At 34.9% G+C, this 18,895-nt stretch overlaps 1 protein-coding gene across 2 annotated transcripts in view; it reads right to left on the bottom strand.

Annotated features, from left to right (window-relative positions):
• The window catches only part of COL25A1 (collagen type XXV alpha 1 chain), a 455,910-nt gene that overhangs the window by 197,572 nt on the left and 239,443 nt on the right, over window positions 1-18,895 (bottom strand). For both annotated transcript variants that reach the window (XM_039238752.1, XM_039238753.1), the window contains exons 3-4: window positions 7,904-7,948; window positions 5,703-5,710 (exon numbers count right to left, since the gene is read on the bottom strand). In XM_039238752.1, the coding sequence (XP_039094683.1) occupies window positions 5,703-5,710; window positions 7,904-7,948 (53 nt within the window). The remainder of the gene's footprint in view (window positions 1-5,702; window positions 5,711-7,903; window positions 7,949-18,895) is intronic.

Genomic DNA, 18,895 nt, shown 5'->3' with positions numbered 1-18,895 from the left:
AAATAAATGTGTATTGTGGTAGCTACTAGCATCTCAGGGGTTGTCTGTTACAATAGCTATAGTTATTCTAAAACAGATGGTATCTAGAAATAGACCACAAGAAAAAATAAAAATTAACATTGCAAAAAAACTATTGCCAATATTTTTTTGTCTATTTCTTTCTGCCCCCTTCCTTTTAAACAACCTTATTTACCTCAATTTGTGGGCCTTTACCCATTATTTTTCCCTTTTCAAGAATTCTAAAGTTCTGCTTAATCTGGCCCTAAATCTATGTAAACAATATCAGAGGAAGCATTGAAACAAATTACCACTGACTACAGTTTCCTATTCAAACATGGCAGCTTGAACCACTCAAAACAAAAGACATAAAAAGACACTGGGAAATCTATTCTGTGTAAGAATTATATTTATATTTTCTTTTTCTACCTTTTATTTCAAGACACAACTTGTGTGCAGCATCCCAAAATGAACTAGCCATCTGTGACAGCCTATGGTCATTCTATTATAGTTCTGTCCCCAAACAGCCTTTAGACACAAATTGATGCTCCAGGTTTGTTGTGTTTGTTTCTTTGGTTTGTTATGGTGACTACATCTGAATTTGTCTAGTCATCCCAGTATACTGCAGTGATTCTGCTTCCTATAAGATGCATTGCTTGCTCAATCAACAAGAATATTCTATTATTATAGAAAAAATAAGTCACTACACATTCAAAAACATATTTTTTGAGCCCAAATAGAAATAAAAATATTTTAATAATTAAGCAGGAACATGACAAAGAAGAAATTAGAGAAACATTTGCTGTAATACCCCAAGACAATTGTATTCTTAGTTTTCTTGAATTAGATGATTTATAAGTTTGTTTTGAGTCGCAAGCAATATGAAAGAGCACATAGAAGATGGGAGATCTACCCATAACTAAGAAAAGCTTAATATGAACCATAGATGATAGAAGGGAGGACACTAAAAAGAAGGTTTTAGCAGGAAAGTGGTAAATCTTAAACCTTACTTGCCTAAAAAACATCCTACAGAATTATGGAGTGGAAAGAGCTTTGAAGAGAGCTAGAGATAGACATGGGTTTCCAATTGTGTTTCTGCCTCCTGCTAAATGTGAGCGCCAGGGCAAAATTACTTAACTTGCCCAGCGCTCAGTTTCTTAGTCTATAAAATGGGTATTATAAATCTCTAGTTCACAGGGTTGGTATGAGAATTGGTCTATAAAGTGACACACGGTAGGAAGTTACCTTAAATTGTAATTATTAGTGAATCTGGAAAAGATTTACTATTGACTTGAAAGTCATGTTGTTTTTTCAATATGAAGTAAAGATATCAGAGTTTTTCATCTAAACTTTCCTCAGAGATTTCTTTTCCTAATTCATCTACCACATTGGCAGAAAAAGCATTGTAAGCTTAACTTGGCTAAGTCTGCTTCATTCATCTGTCAACAAGATTCTGGGCTTCAAATTGAGTTGACAATTGCTGAAGGTAGATGGGACAGAACGGGCTGCACAGGAGCGTCGTATTTCGCACCTCAGAGGGCTCTATGCTACCAACAATAACATCATATCTCTGTCAGTCAAGCAATTATAGGGCCTGATAGACTGATATAAATACAAAGCCAGTTAAAACAGGTCTCCGGACTCTTTTCTGGCTACAGTTATAGGACTTGTTTGAATATTAGAATAGCATCTCCTCTGGGCACAAAAAGACAGAGAAACCACATCCTCCACTGACTCTAAGAAAGGTCAAAAGTAGTGCAAAATTTACTACATTTAAAAACTCTGAAATCACTTTGTAAATTTTAATCTTACTCCTTGCTTCTTATTGAAACATGATTGTATTTCTAAGAAATCCAAAGTAGGTGGTACAATTTCATGGCACTTGGAATCAGGTAACACAATGGTCAGGCAAATCATTCTAGCAAACATATTTGTGATATCTGAGCTGGGTGCTCAAAGCACTTTCATGGATTCCTTTAAAGCAATGTTTTATTACATGTTACCTTTATGAAAAAGAAAATAGAAAGAAGTACCTGATATTCATGTAAAAGTAAATTACATACATTATCATAAAATTGCTCCATTGCAGCCATTTATAATGGAGACTCCTGTGGTAGCAATATCTTGTTGTCAAAATGGATAACCGAGTAATAAGCTGAACATCATCCTAAAGAGAGAATTGATATGTGGGATCTAATTCAAGGTGTATTTCAAGTTTTAAATTATAAATGATCTCAATATGCAAGATATAGAAACTGACACAAGCAATAACACTTTAGCCACATACTAATCTGGTGTGATATATCCATGTTTTCCAAAATACATCAAGTGAAGATGTAAATATAAGACTGTACAATTAAATTTTATCATTACCCTTTTTTAGTTTTACCCTTCTAGAGTTATTACTTCAGGAGGGCAATGAAAAAGGGGACTCTTAGTGACAAAAGAGATGTCACTGTCCCTTGGGTCAATCAATCTTTCATTTGTTTGTTTCATAAGTGTCCATATGCATTTTTTGCACTACTGAGCAGATCTCACAAGTGAATGACAAGAGAATACAAACCCTGACACCAGGTTGCACTTCATAATCTTTCTGTACATGGGAAGGCACGGCAGCAGAGAAGCCCATGGCTAGAAGGAAGCTTGCGGAACTTCCTTGTGCCAAGCATTCTAACACAGGCTCGGTGCCACAAGTTGCTCACCAGAAGGAAGACTTTGGAATTTTTCAGACTACCTTCGTGCTTCATGTATTTACAGGATGGAGACAAGGCCAACTGTCATTACAATGGCAGCATAAGCATTGATATTTCATCCAATTTCTTAAATGTGCAGATAGTTAAATATATTGTTTAAAAAACACAAAATTAGGAAAATAAAATTTCTCTAAAAATAAAATCACAGAAACTTTCACGTTTCAGTTCATGGAAAAGAAATGGAAGGGGGAAAATACACATCAAATTAAATGATGCTAGAACTAGGAAGAGTATGGTCACCTTAAATTATAATTTTTAATAATTGGACATTATGTCTCAATAATGTATCACTGGTAAACCTATTTAATCATAATAATGCCACTGTTCATGAACTTTTATTCAGATGTGAGAAATATAATGAAAATATTTTATAAAGTGAGCTCCTCTAGAGTAAAATTTGATAAAAGGCAAATACTTCTTGAATATCATATATGAAAGTTTATTAGAAATTAGAGGCTCAACAGAATTTCATTATAAGGTATTTTACCCATAAGGGTTCCCCTGATATGGGGTCCCACGTACTATAAGACTCCATTGGATAGGTAAAGATAGCATAATCAATACATATATTTTCTCCTTTTCACAGTCAATGGTTTTCATCTTACCAAATGTGAGTGACTTGAGTTATCTTTTAGTCAGTATGAAAACTCATGATTATACCTTATTTCTTAGGTTTAATGCTGTTTGCTAAACTTCTTACAACTTCTTGAAAATGTAGTTGAGATGGGACAGTATGAATGCTTGTTTTACAGATTAACTACTTTACATTTTTTGGACATGTTTTTAATTTACATCATTATTTATATAAAGAAACATGATTTGACCCATGGCCTGCCATTGTTATGCAGTGATCCATGTTATAAGACACTCATAGCTCATAAGGAATAAGGATAATGGAGTAAATGGAAAAGGTCTGAATCAGACATATCTAACTGAATTCCAACTTTGTAAACTCTCTCTAGAGGTGCAACTATTGGTAATTAACCTCTATGAGTCTTTTCCTCACTAAACAATGAGAATGTAACAACAGGAATTTTGTGATGCAAATTGGAAGTATGTGTGTAAAATGCCTAGAATATTGCCTTCCATATATAGACATACTTCATTATTATTACATTTCACTTTTTTTGGGTTTCACAGATATAAAGCTTGTTTTTCTTTTAATACACATTGAAGGTTTGCAGCAATCCTGCATTGTGTAAGTCTATAGGCACCACTTTTCCAACAGCGTTTGCTCACTTTGTGTCTCTGTGCCACATCTCGGTAGGTCTCACAGTATTTCAAACTTTTTTTATTATTATTATAACTGTTATGGTGATCTGTAATTCATGTTCATGATGCACTGAAATCTCAGGTGATGATTAGCATTTTTAGCAATAAAATATTTTTAATTAAGGCAGGTACCTTATTTTTTTTTTAACATAATGCTATTATACAGGCTAGAGTATAGTGTAAACATAACTTTTAAATGAACTAGGAAGCCAAAAATTCACTTGGCTTGCTTTATTGTGATATTCACTTTATTGCAATGGTCTGGAACCAAACCCACAATATCTTCCAGGTATGCCTGTATTCGGGGCTTAAACATATTAGTTCTATTTTCATTTTATATAATAAGAAAGGAAAAAACAATTCAATCTTTAGTAGAGATTCTGGACTAATAAATGGCCCCAAGAAATCAGGATCTAGATGGGTGCCTAAATTTGTGAAGGACCAAAGAAGAAATACTAGAACCTGCAATGTCACCATTTGGCAGAAGCAAGATTTAACTACCTCTTTGCATTTCTAATACTTGTTTACACACACACACACACACACACACACACACACACACACACACTCAGCCTTGAACACTCTATTCTGACTGTAATTTCCAGAGTTTTCTCTGGGTAGTAGTGGTTTGTTTCTAGTTTTAAAGACAGTCTTAAATATGTAGCCAAAGAATAAGGCTCCTAGACCTGGGGCATACCATCTGCCTAGCATTAAGCAAGAGCTCAAAGTCAGGTACAGAAGCAAAGTCACTTCTAACATGATTTATGTTCCACCGTTGAACGTGGCAGGAAGACTGCAAAAGATATTTGGAAGCCAATGCTTCCTCTGAATAAAGTAAACGAGTATATGCTAAGCCCCTCTCCCTGGACCATGCTGGCCTGTTAGATAAGCTGCCAATGTGGAGTCTTTGAACCCTAGAGCAAACTAGCTATTCGGGATGAGAAAGTATCTCAAGGTCAATGATCATGGCTACCGTAAACGTACAGTGGACAATGCAAACACTGAGGTCAGACAACAGATATCCAGGATATTATTACTCAAAAACACATCTAGCTCAAAGCTGACAAGATAATCTGTTCCTGTGAGTGCAAAGCAGGCTGGAATGCTGCAGCTCTGACCTACTCAAGGAACAAAAAAAGAGAGTGCAACTCTCCAAGGGCTCCATCTCATGTTCTTTATGCAGGCAAACTCCAAGGGACTTCAAAGGGAGTGTTGCCTAAGGAGGGAGTACTCGACCAAGTCCATGGGGGGGGTATCATTTCCATGATCATGTTGCCATCTACATTTGGTGGACTGGCAAATGCAAATATTTCAGATACAAGTTTAAACAGATGAAAAAAGAAGTGCGAAATAGCTTGGGGATTTGCTTGCAAGAGAAACCTCGGAATTCCAGGAAAAGTATTTAATATCAGGAGCTTCATAAGTTAGTCCAAAAGTCCCAAGAGAGTAATTGACTTGTGAGCATATTAAAAATAAAGTTTTTTTTAATTGACACATATTACACTTCAATATATTCAAAATAGTGCACTTAAAAAGTAACTTCCCAGTGTTAAATATTCTTCAAAGGTCAGTAACAGTTTTCTAATTGAAATACAGACTATGTTTTAATGTCTTAACATACTTTTAACATACGTGATCCTGATTAACGTAGAAGAGCCCAAATGCAGCAAATATACTTACAGGAGGACCTGTGGGGTAGGGGTGGGTGGAGAGAATAAGAGAAAAGAAGAGATGAATTAGCGAATATGCAAAATACAAAGATTAAATAAAAGAGTCATAATCATAAGCAAACTACAAGGGACAAAGAAGTCATCTAGAGTTCAATGGTTCTTAATTTTTTTTAGGCCATGGACAACTTTGATACCATATCAGAAAAGTATACTTAATATCTATACGCACACAAAATTTTATATAAAATTTCAATGGATGTTCAGATTCCCTGAGGCCTGTCTATGAATCACTGAAAGGCCCATCTTAAGATGGCTTATTTATATGCCTAAAAATTTAGATAAAATGTGAATCAGGAGGATCTTTGGTCATTAATGATAGCCCAGGTATAGAGAATTGATATATAACTTTCTGGAGTTTGGTAAAATGGCTAAATGAGAAATGTACTCATTATTTGCTCTAAAAATGTTTTTCATTCAGTAGCACTGTCAATATATAAAAGACTAAACCTTGATGTTTATATGTTTCTTTAAAACTATGTATTATCATCAAAACATAGGCAAAGTCTAAGAAAATTTCAATTATTTGCACACTGTATGCTCAGTTAAAACACAAACACAAATTTTTAGCAGTCAAGAAGTTAGGAATTGACTTTTTAAATTTCTATAAAACTTCACATAAGTACAAAATTTTTACTTCCCCCCATCCTTTTTATTTCATTTGACAAAGATCAATTCACTGATTATTTGACTCTACTAATGTTTTATTTCTTTTTCCTTAAAACACACTTATAAACCATCTTCTAATATAAAACTTTGCATTTTGTGAAAGGGATACCTGTACAAGCTTCCAATTAGTTAGATTAAATGAGGTTGAAACATAACTTTTAAGAACACTTTTATTTATTTTTATTAAAAAAATTTTTTTTTGAGAAAGAGAAACAGAGGGTGAGCAGGGGAGGGGCAGAGAGAAAGGAAAACACAGAATCTGAAGCAGGCTACAGGCTCCTAGCTGTCAGCACAGAGTCTGATGCAGGGCTCAAACCCACAAACCCTAAGTTAGTGACTTGAGCCAAAACTGGGCTCGCTTAACCAGCTGAGCCACCCAGGTGCCCCAAGAATACTTTTAAAGAAATTAAGCAGGTATAGTGCCCAAATTATTGAATTTTCATAAATCCTTTTCACTTCAACACATTTTTTTCCAAAAGAGTAGAGGAAATGACGCAAAAAACTGAAAACACTACACATCAATCTGTTCCTTTTTTTTTTTGACAGGTCAGTATTTCTACTGGAAACAAGCATTTCTTAGCATACTAGAATCAAACCTTGAATTACTTTCAAAGTGAAGGAAAACTCAAAAAAATGTTTTTTGAAACCAAATATCCAAATAGTGTGTGCACTTCCTATTTTACTTATTTTATAAAGTCTCATCTCCAAAATGTAAATGACCATGTGAAGTTTTAGGAGGCCATCAACTCTTCCTTGCAAAGTAAGAGGAAGTACATACAGGGATTTGGCCTGAAAACAAAATCTCACTGAAATAAGGCATCAGGACAATTGATTCTGTTTCAAATTCTCCTCTTAAAAATTTGCGAGGTCTTGGCTGAATCACCTGACTGTCCTGGGGCCTCCATGTCCTCAATGACAAAATGAAAATGCTGGATTGATTACTAATGCTGCTGTCATCCCTAAAATTTGAGGGTTATAAAGAGAAATAAAAATTCCAAATTTTGAAATGAATGAGAGTAAAAGCATGACAAAATCGTACCAGTTGGATAAAATAACAATAAAGCTTTCCAAGACATGTGCCCCAGTGTCCCAAAGCAGATGTTTTCACAAAGGCCCTGAATGTACATGTATATGTACATCCATGGAGACAGAAGCATGGGTGATATTGCCACACTGTGTGCAGCTAAAAAACCCTCTACTATATACAGAAAGGACAGACTTAACCTGACGCAGTAAATAGCCCCAAGTTGAGTGCCAGAGGTTATCAATTTAACAACTTAACAATATTTTCCAAACTTCTACCTATGGTTTGATGGAAATAGGAGAGGATAAAAAAAAGAAATCCTAGGTCTAGCAAAGATTTAGACACATGCACAAGCTTGTGGGCAATCTCCAGTAAGACAATATAATCACTAATTAGGAGGAACAGATGCAGGAATCTAACCAAAACATTAATGACAAAGAGCAGCTGAAAGAGACACTTACCAGATTCTCCTCTTCGGCCTCTCTTACCTCGTTTCCCCGGAGGGCCTGAAATACAAAGAAGAATTTTTTGAAACTGGCTTAATATTTTCTTTTTACTCCAAAATGGCTAGTAAATAACTTTTGATGTATTTTATCACTAGTTTTAACTAATAATCTCCAAAAAAGACCAGATATTTGTAAAGGCCAGCTTATCTTAGTGACAAAACTCTTAAGCTTCAGTTAATTATAAAACCTATGCCAGATGTCTAATCATCTAGCATTACTTAAGAACACTAAATATTCAGAATTTTTATTCATCCTGCCTAGATATCATCAACAAAGTCTACTTTAATTGCAAATTGATACTGAGATTTCATGTTTCTTAGAAAAATTTCTTTTACAAAGATTTCATTATTAATAATTAAAAGTACTAAGTACAAGATTATAGTTTCTCTTCACTCAGATTCATCATTATTGATGATTTCTTTGAAAATACTTAGTTAGCAGTTAGCTAAATGTATGTATTTGTAATGGGAATAATTCTGACAATATTTCTGTTTTATTAAATATGAATTTTCATATATGAAAATTTCTCTTACTGAGAACCAGCTGAGTTAAAGTCATACTCTTTCATTGGAAAGTGTTTAGGTACTAACTATAGGTCTCATTTTTCCAAGGAGCTAGCTCATTACTGCCATTCAGTAAGTAGTTAGTCTTTATGATGATTCCACTTTGAAAGAGAAAGACCTTTTTTCCAGTGAATTGCCTATAAAGACCACCAAGCTAGTATGTATCAGACTTAACACAAGATTCTCGACATTCATGGCTTTCAAGCCATTACTCTCAATTATATAATTTCTGCCCTCATTTCCTTGAATAGGAATAGCTTCCACTGAATTATGGTTCAGGCAAATAGGAGAGAATAATTAGCCCACAATGAGAATTAAGGTCTTATAATATTTGCTGGAAGAAAGAGGCCAAGGAAAATACAGACCCTTCCGGTTTTAAAGAATGAGCTGCTAAGCTGGACTGATGACTTCCAAACTCTAGACAGTTCAAGACACAAGCAGCACAGGCCTTAGCAGACAGCCGGCTCCCAACGTGATCCTGAGCTACCAACTTCCACGTGGAAACACTATCATGAGAATAAAAACATCAGTGGGCCAGTTAGCTTCCCCTCAAGCCCTTACACAGAGTAAGTCTGGCCATCTGTGTTTTGTAAGAGGTTAAAAACAATCAAGCAATAAAATTGATTGAAAATGTTAGGAGAAGCAGCAGAGTCCAAAATTGTTATTCAAAATTTCAGATCTCTTTCTGTATTTTGGACAAAAGAGAAATTTATTGAATCATACTCAAGATATTCTTGGCCAAACTGAGAGCAGAAGAAAAAAATTGCATAAATAGGTAAATAAACTCAGTGGGACCCTAAAAGGTATGAAAAATACATATCTATTTACACACATTCGAACACACATGCACAGAAATATATTGATATATTTTGATATTCAATGTTTTTAAGATTAGGAATCAGCTTTTTTTTTATTATAAAATTACTTAAACTAAGAAGTATTTAGCCATAATTATATGCTTCTGATGTCTATGGTCTGCATAGTAGGGGTTATAGGTTAATGTATAAGAAGTATATCTGTCCTGAAGAGGCAAAGAAGTTGAAAAGATTAAATAAAATGACACATATGAAATATTTGCTAGTGGCATGTTGTGAAGATGGCTCCATGGGTTTATGCTCTGATTTGTTCCTTTTACTCAAAACATACGGTCAATTATAAAAAGAGAAAAAGGTTTTAGAAGAATTTGTATTCAAAAAAAAATGGGCATGTTCACAGGCTAAAAATGGACCAAAAATGCAAAGTGGAAAGCAGGGATAAAACCATGAGCCTGTTGGGCTCTAGTTCTAGACATAGAAATGATGGCCACAAGTACAATTCCTGGAGAATAAATACTCAAAACTTTCTAACCAGAGTCAGACTCACTTAATAAAGCCAGCAGCTTGGAAATGCTGACGATAAGTTGAAAATACCCAGGTCTCTGGTTTAAAGGCTGAAGAATATGGACATAATCTTTCAATCAGAAAATGAATAAGCATCTGCAGATTTGATGCCTAACTCTATGATATCTACAACATAGATCTAGAACAGAAGTCAAGAAATGCCATTTTAATATTTTTAATGTTTATTTATTTTTGAGAGACAGAGAGGGAGCAGGGGAGGGGCAGAGAGAGAGGGAGACACAGAATCTGAAGCAGGCTCCAGGCTCTGAGCTGACAGCACAGAGCCTGATGAGGGGCTCGAACTCATGAACTGCTAGATCATGAGCTTAGTTGAAGTCAGATGCTTAACCAACTGAGCCACCCAGGTGCCCCTAGAAATGCCATTTTAAAACCAATATGATCTAGAAAGCTGAGAATGTCTGGGAAAGACAAACAAAAAACACTTAGGTAAGAAAGGGTGAATACAGAGGAAAGAAAAGCAGACATACATAGTGAGAAAACTACACTGGAAGAAAGAAAGAGAGAAAGAAGGAGAGAGAGAGGGAGGGAGGAAGGCAGGCAAACAGAAAGAATACATAATGCATACACAAAACAAAATTCCAAAACATATGAAGAAATCTAATGCTAAGAAAGGCAGAACTCAACAATAGGATCATGAATTCTTTCCTGGTAAAATTAATTTTTAAAAAATCAGACAAAAGTCAGTACATTAATTATACTTTAAAAGATAAATTAAAAAGAATATTCATCAAAGAGCAAGGGATTTTAAGGGTAAATAAGAAAAAAATCTATTTGAAAGAGAACCCCTTAGAAACCTGGAAAAAAAAAAAAAAAAGAAACCATTTAAATGCTAGCCTGGATATGGTTAAAGACAGATTGATATAGAATATGAAGAATGCAGCCCCAAGACAGATCCAATATTGACCTATTCCTATCTATCTATCTATCTATCTATCTATCTATCTGGCTGGCTGGCTGGCTATCTATCTAGCTACACTGGTCCAAATGTTTGTAGGCTCCCCAAATTCATATATTGAAAATCTAACTGCCAAAAATGATGGTATTAGGAGGTGGCACCTTTGGGAGACAACTAATATATGAGGCTAGGGCTCTCATAAATGGGATTCGTGCCTTATAAAAGCCCACAAAGACTCTCAAACCCTTCCACTGTGAGGATAGAATGAGAAAACACCATCTATGAACCAGGAAGAGAGCCCTTACCAGAAGGTGACCATTCTGGCATTTTGATCTTAGACTTCCCAGCTTCCACAACTGTGAGCAAAACAGTTCTGCCGTTTACAAGGCACCCAGCCTGTGGTATTTTGGTATAGCAGCCCTAACAGACTAAGACACTATCTATCTATATGTCTATTTACCCACCTACCCACTTATCTGTGTCAAGAAGCAAAATTTCACTTACATAACCAAGAGGATCCAAAAGAAAAGATAGAGAAGCCCTTGTTTAAGTGATAATAGATGAAGATTTTCCAGAACTGAATATAGGAGTCCTAAGATTGAAGTTATACCCCAAGTGACAAGTAAAAATAAGTCACACTTAAATTTAATAAAGTTCAAGAATTAAGAGAAAATGTTAGGAACTACCAGAGGGAAAATTACAATGGAAGGTATTTAGACTGACGTCTCACCCACAACAAAGGTGTCACAAGAGCTCAGTCTTGATTTTCATAATAAATCTCAGAAATCTCTAATTATTATTTGTTTATTGGAATTAGTTTATCATTTCCCCCCTGACAAATGTTCCTTTTACATAGTAGAATTTACCAATAAAAATAAATTGCATAAGTATTTTAAATAGTTTGAAATAAGCTATAAAGCAGTATTTAAAAGATATCAAGTAATGAAAAATGAACAAAAATGCAATCATATCTTTTGAAGAACTCAAGAGCAAAGAATATTTCTTAATATGTCTGCCTTAACTATTCAACCAGAGACTTAAAGAAATAAACCAAATGCTGTGGGAAAAGTATCTGTTATATTGAGAATTGAGAAAGAATAGAATCTAAGGAAACTGAAAAGATACTTGGCAAACATAACTATTGAAAGTGAAAAGGGTCTACAAAGAATTTCATAATATGTGAGAGAGAAAATGAAGTTAAGCTGAGTTATGATAAGATGAAAATCTAAACTATGGGATTTACAAAGAATATACTAGATTAGAGTATGTAGAGTTCCTGTAAGAAACAGAAGACTCAAGTGAGCATTATAGTAAGCTTATTGAACTAATAAATTTTGTAAAAATCTCCCAAAGACATAGAGACAGATCTTACTTAAAAGAGAATAAATAAGATTTTTGAAAAAGTCTACTGTGCAGATCAGACAGTTTGACACTGCTTTGGATTTTAGGGATGAAAATAATTTTTAAAAAATGATTGGATGGCATGAATTTAACAATTGACAATTGGACACTAGGATGAAAAATCAGAAAAGGCAAATAATAGATGTTGCCCAGACAAAACTGATGTTAACAACAGTTGAGAAAGATAGTGGCCATTTCCATTCTAAACTGAGTGATGAAGTGCTGGACAGGCATGAGCTGTATGAACAAATACAGAAGCTAAAACATGACTCTTATTCACTGAATTTGGCCAGGTACTTGAAGCAGAAATTCTCAGTGAACTCTGTCAGCAGAAAGTCATGACTCTGCAAAAGAAACTGGTTCAGGAATATGAATGGGAAGCTATCAGTAACAGAAGAAGTGAAAGCTTACCAGCAGATAATTCATGAAATGAGAAATGAGTTATGGAAAATAGATAGAGGCTATAAAACCAGATTGCTTTTTATAAAAACCAAATTTGTGCCAATCAGTACTGTTCATGTTTCAGAAAGAGTTTTCTCTTGAAAGACAAGGCAAACTGTCAGCGTGAAATAGACATTAGTAAAAATTAGCCATAATGGTAATGCTTTAAAGACCTGTGTCAACAAACCCAATTGGAGATAGATCCAGGTCATCAAATCACATCATAACAAGGCGTCTTAAGCCAAGCTAATTCTTTTGGCCCAAAACTAATATTCGCTGGAGCACTCTACTCCTTACTAATGGTATAGTCACCTGTCAGAAGGCTCTTTTCTAAGGTAAGATATGTGCTTAGAAGTAAACACATGCTTATATATAAGCCTTCCCATGATCTTGGGGGTGGGTGGTTATTGCACATGTCTAGAATACCCTTATTTGGTTTATCAGATAAATTACCAAAACTTGTCATTTCCATTTCTATTATTTGACTCTATTCACTCTTCTCCACTCCTCTACTAGTATTTCATGGCTGTGCTTAAACATAACCTTTCTGGGCACTCAGAGAAGAGATTTTTTTTACATTAGGATTTTAGTTGTCCTTTAAAAACATTTTACCACTTATAAACATTTACAATTAAACAGACAGGAAGTGTTCGAAAAAAGTATCAGAATCCACAATAAGCTGTGTTTTTTGTTTTGTTTTGTTTTTACCTCTTGCATTCTATTTCAACACACATTTCTAGCTGTCTCTGTTTTGGGGGAAAAGAAATAACGTGGATAGAAACAAAGGGAAGAAATCAAATCAAAATGGATTAAATACTTAAATATACAAACTGAAACAATAAATTTCCTAGATGAAAACATAATGAAAAAGCTCCTTGACACTGGTCTTGGCAGTGTTTTTTGGGTATGACAACAAATGCACAAGCAAAAAAAGCAAAAAATAAACAAGTTGGATTATATGAAACTGAAGTTTTTGACAACAAAGGAAATGATAAACAAAATATTGGAAGAAAATATTTGCAAACCATATATCTGATAAAGGGTCAACACTCCTGATATATAAGGAACTCTTACAAATCAACAGTAAAACAATAAATCACCCAATTTAAAAATGAGCAAAAACCCAATCAACATTTCTCCAAAGATGACCTACAAATGGCCAAAAAGTATATGAAAAAATGCTCAACATCACTGATTATCAGAGGAATGCACATCAAAACCACAATGAGATATCACCTAACACCTGTTAGGATGGTTATTAAACAACAACAACAACAATAGGATAAGCATTGGTGCTGGTATGGAGGAAAAAAATAAAAAACCTGTACACTGTTGGTGGAATGTAAATTGGCACACCTACTGTAAAAAATATTATGGAGATTCCTCAGAAAATTAAAGCTGCAACTAACATATGATCCAGCAATCCCACTTCTGGATATTTTTCCAAAGGAACTGAAAATCAGGATCTCAAAAAGAGATATCTATACTCCTGTGTTTATTGCAGTGCTATTCACAATAGCCAAGGACAACCTAAGTGTCCATCAACAGATAAATGGTTAAAGCAAATGTGGCATATACATGCAGTAGAAAGTTATTCAGGCTCAAAAAAGAAAGAAATCCTGCCATTTGCAATAATATGGATAGACCTGAAGGGGATTATGCTATGTGAAATAAGCCAGATACAGAAAGACAAATACCTATAAATATCTCATTTATATGTGGAATCTAAAATAATCAAACTCAAAAAAGCAGAGAGTAGAATGGTTATTGCCAGGGGCTAGGAGGAGAGGGAAGTGGGAACATGATGGCTACAAAGTTACTGTTATGGAAGATGAGTTCTGGAGATCTACTATAGTATGATGCCATAGCTAACAACAGAGTATATGTATATGTACATGTAAGATATGTATATGTATATGTATATGTATATGTATATGTATATGTATATGTAAAGATTTCCTGAGAGGGTAGGTCTTATGTCAAGCATTCTTATCACTAAATAGTAGCAGTAGGGAGTGGGAGGAAACTTTGGGAGGTAATGGATATGTCTATGGCCTTGGTGATGGTTTCACAGATGTATACTTATCTCAAATTCATTGAGTTGATAGATTAAATATGTACTACTTTTTCCATGTCAATTATACTTCAGAAAAGTGGATTTTAAAAAAAGAAACAAAAGGAAGGCTCATGCCCTGAGTGATCATGCTTAGACATGTTGTCATAAAAGCTTGAGAACAGGGAGAAACGCACCATCTTGTTACAAGAATGACCTAATGGTCACTACTGACCTTGATCATTTGAGAATTAATTCTTGGCTGAATTTCCATGAAATAGGTAATGAACATATGTAATGGCACAAACTGGGAGCTCAACAAATGTTAACTCCATCTTCTGGCTTATTTACATTTTCTTGTTATAATTAGTCAATAGTAATAATGTATTTGAGTATTTGATAAGAAAAGCTGAATGTGTGTGTGAATAAGATTGTGAGCAATTAATATTATCTTCTGATTAAAATATTCAGAGACAAGTTAGTATAAAGAAAGAAAATGGAACACAAAGTTAACAGACACATTTCCACTGCTGTGTAAATTGATCTTAAAATTAACCTCTTTGATTTTAGTCTGTTAAAAGATCTGGTAAATAATACTAACTCAACCATATTTATATGCTTATTGTGAAGATGATGACTGTAGAGTGCTATATACCTATGATAAGTGAGTCTTTACTTCATTTCTCACTAACTCATTGAACCTTATAAACAATTTCCATGTTATATTACTGTCATAATCATCAAAAAAAGTAGAAGACTTCTAAACAATTTCACACATCCTAATAAAAAGCTGATTTTATTTTTTAAATTTTATTTAAGTTTACTTATTTATTTTGGGGGGAAAAGGGGCAGAGAGTGAGGGAGAGAGAGAATCCCAAGCAGGCTTTACACTGTCAGCATGGAGCCTGACACAAGGCCCAAACTCATGAACTGTGAGATCATGACCTGTCCCGAAATCAAGAGTAGGATGCTTAACCGACTGAGCCACCCAAGCGTCCTAAAGGTTGAAATTTTTGTCAAAAGTTTCATCTCCAGATGCAAAGAGGTCACCAAAGAAAATGATGTAAAAATACCTCAAACAACAGTAAATATTACAAAAATTAAAGACTCTTATCCAGAATTCTGGAAGCAGAAAAACAGAAATATTAAGACAAAGGAAACAGCAGGAGGCTGAGCTTGTGGTCAGGGAGGGAAAGAGTGAGTAAGAAGCGGGGAGCAGATGGAGCAACCCATGTGCCGGTGCACATTGGAGTAGGGGGGCCTACAGGAGAAATGTGTGCAAGCCTAGGATGCCCCTCCCCTGTAAGTGATCCCAGGAATAGGTCTCCAACAGCTGCAAATGGCTCTCAGGAGAGGGGAACCTGTCTGGGCACAGAGGAGATGGCAGATCAGCCTTCCTGAACCACCCTCCTCCATCCTCCAGCTCCTTTGAGAAGACTAAACCACGTTTACCTTCAGATCTTCTAGATTAACCTTACAAGTAGGCACAGATTAATTTCAGAGCCTTCCCCAAAGTCCTCCCACCTGCTTGCATGCTTAATGCCTGAAATTCTTTCAATGTAGACCAAAGCCTTTCATTCCACAATTAGAAGTAAAAGGCTTAAACGGCAAATGCTTGGTAGAAGTAGAATATTAGCTAAAATGTATTTTCCCCATACTCATAAAATGTCTATACTACAACATACCCCAAGAGATCATACAGCCCAAAGGTTTTCACACTTTACTTGATACCCAGCTATGAGAGCAGCTCCAATTGGCCATATTGAATTGCAACCATTTGCAGTAAAAATTCATCGGCTAAAACAGGTTTATAAATCAATGATTCATATTTCTGCAAATGTAAGATTGAAGCCAAGAGAAGTGAAAACAACCTGCTGAGGGTCCCACACAGCAGACATCAGCTTCCCGATTCCAAGCGCAGCGCTCTGTGACTTAGCACACTGCTTCTCATTTTTGAACCCATGCTCTATCGATTGTAAAACGACACAACTAAGGCCAGCTTTCTAAACTGCTTCATTTTATCAAGGGCCTGTTTCATATTTTTATACCATGGCTACTTAGAGGCAGATATAGTATTATTACTTGTTACAGTCTCCCACTAGACTATAAGCTCTTGAGGGAACAAATTCCCTTGTTCATCCCTGTGTCTCTAGCAACTGGCACAGCACTTATCACTCAATGAAACTTTAAAGGAATAGTGCCTATGGACTATTTGAAGCATGCCAATATTATTTCATGCTGTGTTAATTTTTAAAGTGAATAACTTTTTTTACTTAAGAGATTTATTACCCGAGATATTTAAATTTTTTTTAATGTTTAATTTATTTTTGAGAGAGAGATAGTGACAGCGTGAGCAGGGCAGGGTCAGAGAGAGAGGGAGACACAGAATCTGAAACAGGCTCCAGGCTCTGAGCTGGCTGTCAGCACAGAACCCGACGCGGGGCTCACACCCACTAACCGTTAGATTATGACCTGAGCCGAAGCCGGACGCTTAACCGACTGAACCACTCAGGTACCTCTACACAAGATATTTTAAATCAGCATGTGCTGCACTATATGTAACACAAGCTAGTTTGTTTTAAATATCTTTTATGTGTGTGTTTTTGTTTCAGATTTCCTCAAGTTTCTAATATCCATGGAATGCCAGTTTGTAAAAGAAAGGTAATAATAATAAATAATAGGTAATAATTTATAATAGCCAAGCTCTCTAAGTCTCTACAGAATATTATTCAGATATACATTATGTTACAGGCAATAAGTTCAATTGAAAAGTTGTAAAAGTTGGTTTCCCTTTTTTTAACAACACAAGGGACATACTAACAAATGTTTTAGGGGATTCTATTCTTACAAGTTATTTGAAATAATAAAAAATATAAAAAGTAATAGTTTGTTAGTAAAAATAGTTCGTTGGTATTTTAGTTTATAAACAAAAATAAAGTTGCTTAATTTTTATTTTTGAGGCCTAACCACCTAATTTCAGTAAGCCTAGGAAAATCTATAAGGTACCAGACTCCTAAGATTAGAAATTAGAATTGTTTTGTCAAATTCCTAGAGGAGATTTTAAAAATCAAATAAAAAGATCAGATCTTTAAAGTAACTTTATGAATATTCCTTTCAAAAATCTGCTTATTTTCTTGCTTTCACACCAGCAATTTTTTTCCTGGTAATGATTTCAAGTAAAACTTATGAAACATAAAATATGTGCAGAAATTGTGTTCATTTAATGAAGATGAAACAATGTGACTCATAGAAGATATAAAAAAAAAAAAGAAAAAACTCCCTTTAGTGGCTAATAAATGTGAGAACAGTAGGAGTGTACACATTAGGCCACCTAAAGCCAACTGGGTGGATAGGTACGGGTGCACCGGTTTAAATGTAACATGCAATACTTCCTTGGGGTAGTAGCTAATTGGTTTTAAAGCACCTGGTTTAGAAGAAAATGGGCTATTTATTCCAAAATACACTTCCCATTAGAATTTTTAAGCAGCAAGACATGCCCTTCTGGCAAAGTACGTTTTTATTTTCTCATTAAATACACTGAGAACAAGTGTTTTGTTTTATCTATTTTTTTTTTTCATTTTTAAAATGGAAACTTTAACAGTTGTGATGTAAATATTTTACATAAATATAAGCAACCTACATCAGAATTGTGCTGAATATTGAGGCGCCTGGGTGACTCAGTCAGTTAAGTGACCGACTCTTGGTTTTGGCCCAGGTCATGATCTCACAGTTCATGAGTTTGAGCCCTACGTTGGGTTCCACAGCTGGCAGCATAAGGCCTGCTTGGGAGTCTCTCTCTTCCCTTCTCTCTCTGCCCCTCTCTCGCTCACACTGTCTCTGTCTCTAACAAAATAAATTAATAAACTTAAAAAAAGGAAAGAAGTATGGTGAATGTAATTCTCAACATTACCATTATCATTAGTATTTTTTTAATTGGTTGAATTTCTGTGTCTTGTGGAGAGAGGTCAACAGGCCACATTTCCATTCTAAACCTTCTTGCCAGTTATTTCAATGTAAGTTCAGTTCTAGCTTGTGCTTAGTTTAAGTGAAGTATTTCATATAAATTCAAGCACTGGGTAATGCTTTTTATACTTACCCAATAATTAATTGATATTTGTAAATTTATAACTAGAGAAAAATGACCATGTTTATGAGACAAGCGGGGACTCTCACAAGAACATACTGGAAAACAAC

Source organism: Hyaena hyaena, unplaced genomic scaffold (genome assembly GCF_003009895.1).
Source record: "Hyaena hyaena isolate Hyena2069 unplaced genomic scaffold, ASM300989v1 scaffold_146, whole genome shotgun sequence".
Lineage (NCBI taxonomy): Eukaryota > Metazoa > Chordata > Mammalia > Carnivora > Hyaenidae > Hyaena > Hyaena hyaena.
Note: the sequence above shows the minus strand (reverse complement) of the source record. Positions and strands in the feature narration are given on the sequence as shown.